The 14,116-nt window shown below is 35.4% G+C and overlaps 1 protein-coding gene across 2 annotated transcripts in view; it reads right to left on the reverse strand.

The window, feature by feature from the left end:
• The window catches only part of PROSER1 (proline and serine rich 1), a 28,213-nt gene that overhangs the window by 4,889 nt on the left and 9,208 nt on the right, over positions 1-14,116 (reverse strand). For both annotated transcript variants that reach the window (XM_509637.9, XM_001147203.8), the window contains 6 exons: positions 13,191-13,284; positions 11,231-11,341; positions 9,426-9,509; positions 8,006-8,084; positions 7,279-7,365; positions 2,466-2,510 (listed from right to left, as the gene is read on the reverse strand). In XM_509637.9, coding sequence (XP_509637.4) covers positions 2,466-2,510; positions 7,279-7,365; positions 8,006-8,084; positions 9,426-9,509; positions 11,231-11,341; positions 13,191-13,284 — 500 coding nt within the window. The remainder of the gene's footprint in view (positions 1-2,465; positions 2,511-7,278; positions 7,366-8,005; positions 8,085-9,425; positions 9,510-11,230; positions 11,342-13,190; positions 13,285-14,116) is intronic.

The following is a 14,116-nucleotide window of genomic DNA, read 5'->3' on the forward strand; positions in this document are numbered from 1 at the left end:
ACTACATTAACCCCCAACCTTTACCTGGCAACTCCTTTAGGGGCAAAAGCTGTGCCTAATTCATCTTTATAGTCTTAGTACCTAGCACAGAACACAGCACCTGCATAGTTAATGAGTGTCTGCTGGGCTGGATATATCATAATTACCTCAAACTACAGTTCCCAAACCCACTCAAGGACTATTCCCAACACTATTTCTAGAGTTTGCTATTTTTATTCTGATAAACTCTACAAATAATAAGCATTTTGGGGGATGATGTGGGCTCCCCTCTGAATGTATTCAATGGCTATCCCCACCTGTGATAATCTTGGTGTCAAGGGATATCATGACTTAGGTAGCTAATGTCATAAACACAACTATCATCTGATACTGTACTCACATCAAATTCTGTTTCAGTTGTAAACAGAGAATGTTCCTGTTGCAGTGATAACCAACTGAGAAATATTTTCATGGACTAACACATTTTAAAATTTATGTATAATTAAGATTCTTTTGACATAAGCAAGCTGACATGGTCAACGAATACACTATGCTACTCATAGATGGGAAGGGACAATAGGAAGAAAATGGAGGTAAACAACACATACATAATTCATTTGCACTATGTGAAGGCCAAAGGGTGTCACATTGGGCTAAACAAATTTTGTAGTTGTTTTAGATAAAAAATATGATTGGAAAATTGACAGTCATATTTAAGTACATAAACTGAAACTCAAAAGTCCTTAAGTCTTGACCGTATTAATGTTGTAGGCAGTGATTTGGTTTCAATAAGACTAGCTATCATTTTAAACTTACAGTACCTATAAAAATGGATTTGTATGTTTTTTGTACTTAATTTCTTTTATAAGAACTAGAAGCATAAGGAATATATACCTAATCTTATGTTTGTAAATAATGTACCAAAAAGGTATTTAAGTCCATAGGTGTTGGGTATCATTTGAGAAATCACTATCTTATTTATTAAACTATATGCTGAAGATCATGTAGCTAATGACAAATCTGAAGGTAAAACCAAACTATCCTAGAGTATTACTTATAGCAGCCTCTGTTGGATCTTTTTATTTAATAAAGCAAAAGCTATGCATTATTAATCATAGCACTTGCAGGTAAAAATGAAACGAACAAAAATAAAAAAAATCCCAACCACATACCATAATAAACAGCACTTTCCAGTCATCTAATTTGGTTATTAACCATAAAACATGATCTGTCAAGCCCTGTGCTAAGTTAGGCCCATCATTTCACTTGTCTTCACAATAACTCTCTGAGATAGAAACTAACACCCTCATTTGACAGATGGGCAATCTGAGGCTTGCTATGACTAAGCAACTGGATAAAAGATCATGCAGCTACTACACGGTGGAGCCAAGACTTGAGCCTGGGTCTTTCAGACTCACGTCTTCAACTGCTATACTAGTTTGTCTTAATTTGTTTCTTAATACAGTTCCAAAAGGAAAAAATAAAATCTTAATCATGCTAACATCGTACAACATAGGAAAACAATATGCTATTCCTGCCGATGGTACTTACAACAACTAACCTGATTACTCCCTTCAAAAACATTTGAACATAAAATAATAAAGTTGAACATAAAAGCTGAAATTTCCTCAATCTCCTTTTCACTGGAGTTAAATTACCTGTTCAAGGTCACAATACTAGGTGGTGCCAGAGGCAGGATAAGAAACTGGATGTCCTGACATTTCACTTAGTGTTCTTTACACCCCACTATGCTACCTCCTTTAGAAACTACCAGCTGAGAAGCACCTGCTAGGCACTGTTCTCAGGGAATGGAATTCTCCCACTGAGACTCCTAACTATGTACTACAATGGTCAGGCTATTGTGCTACTTTGCTAAACAAGAACTGATGTCAGTTTTGTCTCATACAAGAAAGCCTCTCCTTCCTGACCACACAGATCATCACCTAGGGGAAAAATAAAACGTCGCAGCACTGCTGCCATCTGGAGGCACTATGTAGGATACACTTCATTTTCATTTTTCAATTCCATTTTCTGCTTTGGTGCCCCTTGTTCTTTTCTACATTAAAATATGCTTAATAATACTTATTGAAATAATGAACTCTAAAAATAGAATCTGACTAGCATTTGTCAAAAAGGATTTTTATCATCCCATGTGTTTATATCAAAAAACAAATGAGGTTTCCAGTATCACAGAATGTAAAGTGAATGTGAATGCAAAGCTACGCAGTACTTACATTACACTGCAAGTTTTGCAAATTGTATAAAAGTCCTAAGATTAATTTTAAATTCAGTTAACACGTGCATTTCATGTTATGTATATAATATGTAACACTAGTAAACCACTTTTAACAAGTATGAATTATATTCTTTAACCAGAAACTTTTCCTAAAACATAACAATTCCAAATATACTCAAATTATTCTCAGTGAATAACAGAGCAAACCATGACAGATATCTGTTATCTCTGGATCAAATTTGCTACTTACTTTGATTCTGTATAGGTTTTGATGGATTGGAAAGGTCTTCATTCTCTATATAAAAATAAATAAAAGTTCATTTTAAACTTTAATCAAATATTTGCTACCATAATAAACAGATATTTGGATAAAAAGAAAAACACAGGATATAAATATTTATGGACTGTGTTAGGAAAAAAATGTATACATATGGGAAAATAAATAAAAATAGTAGTAACTCTACTATTATTACTACTAATACTTTACTACTCTATCTGAAGAGCAAGAGGATTACCAGAAACTGAGTGAGTGCTCTTTTATCCCCTAGCATCTCCACCTTAGCTTGTCAAGTTTTAAATACACACTGTTAATTTTACATATATACTGTATTCAAGAACACTTTCTGGAAAGATGCTGGCCTGAGGGTGCCATCCAGGAGAAAGTGTACCCTGCAGCTGTAGTGCAGAGAGGACCACTATCATTGGCTGACCTGACAGACAGCTCCTCTGAGTACCAGTGCCTACAGGAGTGGGAAGACTGAGAAGCGAGGTGGCAGCTGGATGAATAAGTGTAGAATTCACTGCCATTCACTGTGGATTGTCCAAGCCAACAGAAAGAAACTGTCCTGCCCATTTGCTGTACTCAGCTTGGGAAAGGCCCTATATTAGGAATTACCATGGAGAACTAGCCTAGTTGAGGCTAACTTGAAGCCTGTGAGACTGACAACGCAAAGCACACTCCTCAAGGGAAACGATCTATCCAAACAGCCCATCAGCCAAGGATACAAACGGAGAAAACTTTAACCTCTTATGGCTTGACAATAACTGCCCAAGAAACCAATACTGTGACAGGCATACAGTGTAAAGGAAACCTCCACGCCCTGGTATAGTGAGCAAAGAAAAACCACAGCTTGTTTAAGGAATTCACGAGCTTGACTGAGGTGACAAAAAATAACCACCAGAACAATGGAGATTTAATTAAAGAAAAAGGACTTTTAAAACCCGACACACACACACACACACACACACACACACACACACACACACACACTACTGGGAAATAAGCAGAGAAGACTTTTACATATAAAAATCTGATTCCAAATTAATAAATGGAAAGAATAATAAAGATTAGAAATACAATGACTAAAAGTTAAACTATGGTTGGAAACAAGAAACAAATATCACTTAGAACGCCAAAAAAATTTTTTTAATGGAAAAGATGTCATAAATGAATGGGTTAATAGGCTTAGAAAGCAAATACAGAAAATGTAAAATAAGAGTAGCAGGACGAGGGGAAAAAAAGCAGAGGAAAATGCAACAATTAAAAGAATAACATAAACAAAATTTTCCTAAGCTTTAAAGACTTGAGTTTTCACATCAAAAGAACTTACAGAATGCCAGAAAAGATTAATGACAAGATACACACCTAAACATACTGGTAAAATTTCTGAAATCCAAAGATAAAAAAACTTCTTTGTAAGCTTACAGAAAGAGACCAAGTTCCCAATAAAGAAAATTATCTGGAATTAAATTTCCCATCCACAACTCTATACATGTGTCCTTTCTGAAGTAATTTCTTAAAGTCATTTTCTACCAAAAGAAAATTATAACAGGCACATCAAGACAAAGAATAAAACAAACAGAAGAAACAGTAACAAGTCATGATCAAAGGCAATTTTAAAGAAATTAAATATCAGAAGCAAAAATGTCTAGTATCCCAACAAAACATACAAATTGATTTTAAAAAGGAGAGGTCGGGCACAGTGGCTCACGCCTATAATCCCAGAACTTTGGGAGGCCGAGGTAGGCAGATCGCCTGAGGTCAGGAGTTCGAGACCAGCCTGACCAACGTGGAGAAACCCTGTCTCTACTAAAAATACAAAAAAAAAAAAAAAAAAATTAGCCAGGCATGGTGGTATGCCTGTAATCCCAGCTATTTGGGAGGCTGAGGCAGGAGAATTGCTTGAACCTGGGAGGCGGAGGTTGTGGTGAGCCGACATTGCGCCACTGCACTTTATCCTGGGCAACGAGCGAAACTCTGTCTCAAAAAAAAAAAAAAAAAAAAAAAAAGAGAATATGGAAGTAAAATGATATATAGAATAGTTTTAAGTTTTTGTATACTGACAACCATTAAGAATAAGAAGGTAATCATTGGCGATATTAGAGAAAATTTCTAAGTTTGGGTGGGGTCAAGGAGAGAACAGTTGTTAAAAAAATAAAATGGCAATTTGACCAATACAATTTAGCAAAAGGTAAGAAAAACAAAACTGGAATAGAAGAATAATGAAAATAAAAATAAAATGGAAGGACTAAGAACAAATGTGTAATTTTTATTATTACTAAAAATTCCTATTAAAAGTCTAACAGGTTTAAAAATAAAAATTCAGCTATATATAATTTACAAACCAAGCCAATCTACCAAATAAAATCATAGGGGAAAAAAAGTTTAAAATAAAGGTACAGGCAAAATATTTTTTATGAAATAAAAATAAAAATAAGTCAGGACAATATTATTACTCAATAAGGCCTAGGAAACAAAGAAATATTTTATAGTAAGACTATAACTCAGCTGATATTATTTTATATCTATCTAGAAAACTCAAGAGACTTAAAAAAAAAAAAAGAGAGGGTAATTAGTAATAAGCACCTAGAAATGAAACATTCTACTTATAATTGTAACCAAAAATATCTCTAAATTCTATAGACAGATTTAAGGAACAGAATCTGCATGTAGAAAACTACAGTATCTTCTTGAAAGGAATAAAATAAACCCTGGGGAAGAAAACACTACCAGCTTAACGTGATATAAAGATATATACACATAACTGAATGGTAAGACTTACTATCATAAAAATGTCAGTTCTTCTGAAATTACTATATAGCTCTCTCTCTGTACACACACACACACACACACACACCCCTGTTTTAAGTTGCAGAAAATGATCTTAAGGTTCAGATGGAAGATTTCTAACGATAATAAAAATACAAAAATATATAAGGGGGAGCCTGCCTTATGAAACATTAGAACACACTACAAATCTGGTAGTAAAATTAGTATATAATAATAAAATAACTACAGTGGAATTTTAATAAAGAACTCATCAAACTCATGAGTAAAACAAACAACTGATATAAAAATTAATTTTTTGTTAAAAAACACAAACTAAAATGTAAGCTAAATTAGTCTACCAGACTGGCAAAGTTAAAAAAATGAAAATCTTCCATGTTGAAAGGGTGTGAAGAAACTGTAGCCTCATATACTCTTATGGACAGGTTTAAACTGGTATAGGGTTTTTGGAGAATAGTTTGACAACATATGGGAAACCATTTATTGTTCATATCCCATGTTACCAAAAGACCCACTGAAAAAGGTTGGCCTGGCAAGTGTTGGGGTGTTTTAGTCCTTCTCACTGCTTTTTTATGAGCCCTTCCTCTCCATGGTAGGCGTAATTTACTCAAATGGTGGCATTCATTAAGTCAATGATACTTCTCCATAGCACGTCAAAGTTTTACCACTCATGAGAAATAGTTCTTTTTCCCATAACTAGCCTGTGTTTACATATGTGACCCAAGGCCACTTGAATGGAGTCTTTATGTCATTAGCAAAGTGAATGGGGAGACAATCATGCCAACTGGCCGTGGAACTTAGGCTACAGTGGGCTGAATTCCAGCTCCTGCCCTACCTCTGCCAGGCACGGGATACCCAATTCACCCCCTCCCCAAGTAATTACTCTTCTAATCTGCATGTGATAAACTGCCTTTGTGCAGAGTATTCTTTGCTATCCCGCTGTCAACTCCATACATAGTCATCCATCAATTTCAGTTTCTGACAGTTCCTTTGCTGAGTCAGAAAGGTGCCTACCCCAGTGTCCAAAGATTCTTAATAAAAGTTTGGAGGCAGAAAGTCCCCCAGCTCTCTTCAATCTGGCACTTAATAAAGATCCTTGAAAAAAAAATTGATGCTTTGATCTCTCTTGGGTTCTCTGTGCACAAATTCTAGCATTTCCCAAACTTGCTTAAAGAACCACCAGTAGGTCATTAAAAAAAATAAAAATACCAGGCACCCCCTATCACAATACACTGAATAGAATCTCTACAAGCGGGGAACTAAAGGTATTTTTTTAAAAGTGCTCCAGGTGGTTCCAGGCTACAGAGAAACCACCTCATTGTTGCTTTGTCATTCCTCATATTTGATTATCAGTCTGTTTTCACCTGTTTCTTCCTTAATTCAATTAAATGGCAGCTTCATTATTGGGTCAACAACCTTTAACAGTATATTATGCAAGCAGCTCACATTTAATTTAGTGGGGCTGATTTGGATGCCTCTCCTATGAGTTTCCATAGCACCCTAACCCTATCACAGCACTGATCATTTCAACATATCTCTTTGAATCTAAGATGCCACTTGCTATAAATCACATTCTAATTTCAGAGAAATTAAACTATAAAAAATGTGCAATTGAGAACCAATAATGTAGAATATATTGAAATGGCCTTCTCTTTCCTCATCTGTATTTTTTCACTAGACTAAACTCTTTGCAAACATGACTCTTTGTGCACCTCTGTATCTACAGCACACAACACATGATAGGGTCACCTAATATTCATTAAACATGTCACTGAACAAATGCTATTAAAACGTTAGCCTATATTACAAATAGAGAAAGTGAAGTCCATCAAGACTACGAAAACTGTCCCATATTACCAAGGATTCACTTCCAGATCCTTCAGACTCTTGAGCTTGTGTTCCCTCTGTTAGAATACGTCATGCCAAACAACTGTCCATTCCAAGTGTACATTTGTGTATGAATAAGTTACTTAAACACCCCCAAATAACATTTTACCTGTTCCTACAGGATTAGGAGTATATGGAGGTGGAGGTGGAGCTATGACATTCGCTAATGGTACCAGACCTGCATTGTTATAAGCACCTAAAATAAAAACACAATAGAAAAAAATATACGTTAGTACTGTTCTGTGACTAGTATTGTTCTGTGACTAGGAGTTCAAACTATATTAATGCAGCTATTCAATTTATTATAAAAACTCCTATTTAATAGAGTTGATTTTACATGGAGGTTTATGTCTAGAGTTAAGTGAAAACTGACACCAAATGAAACAACCAGAGATTCCTATTTCCCACTGCATATTCATTGCAGGGATAAGTTCAGTGAATGGCATGGCAGGCAGAACCTGCTATACTTACATTATTTGTCTTTTCTGCCAAACCCATATACTTGACTTTTTAAAGTTAAATGCATGAATGATGCCTCTGAACTACCAACTACCAAAAATAGGAATTCAAGATGATTTACCAAAGTGAAAACCCATAAATAATGAATGACTAAAAATAATCTAATTAATTTATCATAAAGAAAATATCCTAAATAAACTGTCTGCTGCAGTGTTGTAGGCCAGGACACAACTAGCTAACTATGGGCATAATTAAGCTCACAGTAGCATTTCATAAGTGCTACAGATTTGCCAACCACATAGACCAGCACTTACTTTCAATTTAATAAATAAACAGCAAAAAAGAAAAACAAGTAAAAAAATAACGGAACTCCTTACTTGGTGCAATAGTTGCATGTGGTCGGCATGGAGGTATCGGATAAGGAACAGGTTTATGTGGATTATATGTTGAAGGAGGCTAAAAGATGGGGGAAAATACAGCAGTTAGAAGAAAATCAAGTAAGCTGTCTCCTGGCAACTTGTCTTTCAAAATATTTAGTCCTAATATGCTAAAAATGTCCCCGCATATCATACTACTGGACTACATGTGACGACAAATGAGGGAAATTTCTTTGCTTTAATAAATGTGGTTGCTATTAAATTCCAAATGCAGATCTTGCCAAAGATGGCCATAGAGGTGGCCAAAGATTTTTAAAATCATCTCCAATAAGGGGTTAGATCTCACTGTAAACAGCAAACTCCTCCCAGGCCCAGCCTAAGTTAAACCAAGAACTCCTGTTTCCTCCTACATAACAAAGACAAGAAACCTTCTAGGTTTTACAATCTCAAATTACGCAAGAACTCCCAATGGCAACATCCTCCTAAACTGATAGGAATTCATCCTCTCATTCCCACCCTCTTTCCTCCTTTTAGAAGAAAAAAGCACTGTTTGCGTTAGCATTTGGCATTCTGACAACTCCAGTAGAACACAGACTGGAATCAGGAATTCAGTATGTTAGTTGTTCTGCCTTTTGAAATCCATAAATCTACCAATACTTATTTTACAGTTGATGGAGCTTACCTAAGTAACAAAAAGCATTCAAAGAACTGGTCTTTAGAAAACTGCAAGTATCTGAAGCTAAGCCAGATGCTGTACTTTTTACCTAGAGAGAGAGCATGTGCATGCCTGTGAGGCAGGGGAAAGGACCCACTGGTGGTAAGGCAGCCAGATTCTTTCCAGCTCCCATAATTGTGGCCCTATCTGAAGTCTTGTGCAAGAACCATGATCTGTTACTATTCTGCCATAAACAACTCCACTGGAGTTCTTGTCATGTGGACAGGCAGGTTTTGCAAGGTGGTTGTATACAGGCCTCTAGTACTTCAACTCCAAAGATCCTTCAACCCATGGGGTTGTCTTCTCCTGTCCTGTTTACATTGCAATCATTATAATCACTATCTTGTAAATACTTTCAACCTGTGACTTCACTGTGGTTTCACTAACACTAATTCAGCTAAACTACAAACTTAGTTAAAACAAGCTCTCCACACTCCGTATCTCCAACTGAGCAGCTGAATGCGTCTCGAAAAAAAAAACCGAAAGCAATTTGACTGATTCTACTTTAAAATAAAAAGCTTAATCTCAAAGGGGCTCTTACTACTGTTAAATATTTGTTTCCCTCATCCATTCACTCTCTCACTCTCCTACAATTTCTAGAATACTTCAAACTTTGGAACACAAAAATAAAATTAATGCTTTGAGTAAAAAGGAAACTTTATGTAGGAAGGAGTTTGGGCTTCTTTCATCATTTTCTAAACATACTGGTTTGGATGGCCCAAGAATTCGTGCAGCTATTCCTTTGCCTTCGTTAGTACATTCTTCACCATCTTTTTTCAAAGGAGTTCCCTATTAAAAAAAAAAAAAAAAAGGTAATTGAAACTTAAAAAAAAAACCCTCAAACCAGTAACAATAACCAACCTCACTGTATTAACACTGAAGAAAAGGACTTGGTAAGAGTGTAAAGACTTGCATTCCCATTTCAGTTCTGCACTGGCTGGCGGCATGACCCTGATAAGGTCCTCAATCCTCCTATGCTATGGAACTCTCATATCACATGCAAAGGTACTCAGAAGTGAACATGAAAAACACAGAGAGGATGACAGGAAAAGATAAGGTATCCACAGGGACTGGTTCTAGGACCTCCCCCATAGATACCAAAATACATGGATGCTCAAGTCTCTTATATAAAACAGCATAGTATTTGCATATAACCTGAACATATCCACACATATACTTTAAATAATCTCTAGATTACTTATAATACCGAATACAATGTGGATGCTGTGTAAATAGTTGTTATGCTGCATTGTTTTACTGTATTATTGCTTTTTTTCGGAATACAGTATGTTCTGATTTTTCTTCTTCACAAAAAGGAGCAATCAGAAATGAACTTCCAATGCCACAGTATGTATAATACTCAAAGAATAAGAGTACCTATGTTACAGTTGAAAGTAGATAAGAAAAAATGGTGTTCTCTATAAAGATTAAGTGTGATTATTTATAATGTCAAGGGTAAATGAGACCTTATTCAAGACTGTTAAAATTAACAGATCAGAATAAGTTGATAGATTATTGCAGTGTGTCATCGCCCTAACAGTGTGTGTGGCTAAATGGTATATACTAGCGTGGAAGCCAACTCCCAAGATGTCCCCCACTGATCCTCATCTCCTACCTGCCCTTGCACCATTCCCTCCCAGAATGAATGGGGCTGACCTGTGTAACACATGGGACATTGCAGAAAGGATGGCATCTGACTTCCAGGCAGCTTCCACTTGTCTTCTCTTGCTTGGATTACTTGCTCTGGTAGAAGCCAGCTGCCATGTCATGAGGACACTCAAGCAGCATTACAAAAAAGTCTTTGTGGTGGACAACAAAGGACTCCTGCCAACCACCAACACTACCTTGCCAAGCATGTAAACGAGTCACCTTGAGGCCCTATTCTTGGGCTCCAATCAAACTTTCAGATGAATGTAACCTCATGAAAAGACCTGAACCAGAACTATCCAGCTAAGTGTTCCAATATTCCTGACCCATAAAATCCATGTGAGGTAATAAACGTTTATTGCTTTAATCCACTAAGCTGTGGGGTTGTTACGCAGCTACAGAAATATAACATTCTTTGAGAAAGCTGTTTTACAAAGAGGTTTGAGGAACATTAGATGATATAAAAACAAGTTTCTTTTTTATAGTACTTCTTGGAGCCTTTATATGCGATTCCCCAGGAAGGAAACACTGTATGCAAAGTTTCCCAAACACACTTCACTGAATGAAACTGAGATTGTAAGAATACTGAGAATTTGAGAACTGTTCCTTTACTAAATGTAAATCAGTGCTTCTAAAGTACTTTGAAAAATAAAATCATCCTCTCTTCTATTTGTCTTGTTCTATAGATTTTATATAAATACCTTAATACTTTAATGAAGTTTAGACATGAACTTTCAATCAGTGGTGAGCCTGTGAATTAAGTTACCGACATAAAATTCCTTTCCTTTAAATATCATTAACTTATTCTACACTTCATACTTAACCATGAGAAGTTTCATATACAGCTACAGAAGTATGCTTACTGGGAAAATTCCATTTATGCGGCTAGGTCTTCCTTTGGGATATGGATTTCCTGGGATAGTTCCACAAGAAGATATCATAGCATGAGGAGCTTTGCAGCCCCCCTTGAAAGCCTGTAATATAAGAAAGAAGAGGGGTAGGAAAAAAATTCTTAAAAGACAAGTATTCTGAACATTGGGAGCTCAGCTAAAAAAAACATGAATTAAAGAACAGCACTACATGCAATCTGCTCATACATCATTCAGCACTTACAGTGGTGAATGTGACCAAAAGTAATAAAATCACTTTATTTAAATGGAATAATTAAAATGGTAACATAATAATGTTGCAACAGACTCATACAAAGAATGTCTTCACGGTAGATTTTGTAAATTGTGTAAAAAAAGTGTTTATTATCTAATCTGTCCCATTTCTTCAACTAGCAAGAAATAACAGTTCAAATCTACAAATGCCAAGGTCATGTTACATTTGAGGAAAGGAGGACACAGCGATGAAAGAAACATGGTCCCTGCTCTTTACAACCCAGTGGAGGACATCATAAACAAGTAACATGACATTGGGTGGTCCAAAGAGCTACACACCATTGAAAAACTAACTTAGACAATGTTCAACATACTATTACATATTTATGAGAAATAGTGAGGGAAGGGATTTAGGTCTAAGCTGTTTATTATTGCACCCTCAGCTTCTAAATGATGCCGCACATACACTGAGTTGGTGCTCAATACATATTAATAAATGAAAAAACACTGTATTAGGCAACATATATTCCAATGTATCTATATTATGTTATAGAAATATCCAGCTATACATATGTGTGTGTGTGTGTATATATATTCACAAGTATGTACAATGTTATATATTTTATTACATATTGGTTTTATAAATCCCTTCACAACACATGTATGTATATTAGCTATATAACCCAGCCCCTCTACTAAATACCCCAACCCTGAAATCATCTGAATTTTTGGCTATAATAAAGAGTACCGGAGTGAATGCCCTTATATATAAATTTGTATATTTCAACATTTCCTTCAAATAAATTCCTAAAAGTAGAAATTTGGGGCCAAAAGGTATAAATATTGTAAAGGCTCTTCAAGTTTACCTTCTAGAAAAGTTGTACTAATTTACATTGACCAGAGGGCCTACTCTACAGAACACTCAGGCCCAGAATATTTCTGAGAAGGAAAGTGACACGATCGGAACACTTCATAAGAAAGAAAAATACAGCAGTAATATGCATGTTGCCTTAAAGGTTTTAGTCAAGAAAACTGGTAAGGAAGTTACTGAAGTAAATAAACATGGCTCAGATCTTAACTCTTCTACAACAATGTATGACTAAGGTGAAATTTGCCTACCATCCCTGGGCTTAAAGGAGTTTGTGAGTATTAAATACAACTGAACAGCCAGGCTCATAATTAATTAATTAATTCAGCTTCCAGACATCGCAATCCTACCTTAGAAATAACTACCTTAGATGACAAATCAAGTTTTCTAGGGTTGGACAAGTACTATTTATCCCATTCTTACAGATTTTTAACTAATAAACTGGAATTTTAACTAATAAACTGGCTTTAATATTGACCTCTTATGAATCTGATTTAAAATAAACTGGATAACAAAGCAAATTTGAAAAGTTAAGTTCCTAAGTACACAAAGTTTAAAGCAAAAACTTGAAGCCATGGCAAAGGTACCAAGGGACAAAGACATAAACATTTCCATGAGGCTCAAGCTGAGTGGCCAACTGACTTCTCACTCTCAAGCCATCTCTTCCCCCTTGAATGTCCCTATCAACCAGCTCTATTTCCACGCCGCAGACCGCAGGGATGTTCATTTTTAACCCATTGTACAACAGCATTCAAGTTATTCACCAAAGTTAGTAAGAAGAAAGGTGCTTTTTCGTTTTCAATATTCGGAAAAACCAGTGTACCAAGTACATGACAATCTTTAGAAAACTACCTGTTCAAGTATTCTCTTGCACCGTTTCTTCTCAGACATATTTATCCTGAATAAATCTTCAATAGGACGAGAATTCTGTGCATCAATAATGTTCCTACCAAGAAAACACAATTTAGCTTTTTGTTTAAAAATCTGAGCATACATCGAGGTAAGCAACCTTTGTTTACCACACAAACATATCTGAGTAAGCGTTCTCCATGACATAGGGAGAAAAGTGTGACTATTTACTTTTAACAGCTCAATTTAAATAACATGTTTATATATAAATATAATAACTTAGGTTTATCTGATTACTGAAAAGTAAAACAGTAATACTGCAAATAAAAATCATTATTTTGAGATTTTTCAAAATATACTTTCTTCAGTGATAGGAGAGCTATGGCAATAGAACCAACCCATGTGCTAAATGCATAAAAATCATTTTATGCTAAATGCATAAAGTTTTATCTTGTGCTTTAATTTTGTGCTTTTATGGACACCTATGCATACAAAAAGGACTTAAAAATGTATGTGTTACAAATAAATAACTTATACATTCTTCAGTTATGCAAAGGAGTAGGTTCTTTCCATGTCTTTTTGAGCTTACATTCGTTACGGTCATCTGTCAAATGCTGTGGTAGGTGCTTTCACAGACTTTCTGATATTTAAAGTTCATTACCCTATTAAGTGAGTATGATTCTTATTTTTACAATTGAGGCAAATAAGGCTCAGAAAAAATAAGCAACTTGCCAAAAAAAAAAAAATTCTTATGTCAGTAAGTGAAAGAATCTCTAATTCTTAAATTCCTGTCTTTTCAGAGTAGGAAGGCAAGGCAAATAACTGAAATACAAAAAATCAAATTAAACAATCCTGTTAAGCCCCTTCATTTTATAAGTTATAGTCATATATGTAATAAGTACACTAGATACTTATTCACATTTAGAAAT

The sequence above is a fragment of the Pan troglodytes genome, chromosome 14, assembly GCF_028858775.2.
Source record: "Pan troglodytes isolate AG18354 chromosome 14, NHGRI_mPanTro3-v2.0_pri, whole genome shotgun sequence".
In the NCBI taxonomy this organism is placed as follows: Eukaryota; Metazoa; Chordata; class Mammalia; order Primates; family Hominidae; genus Pan; species Pan troglodytes.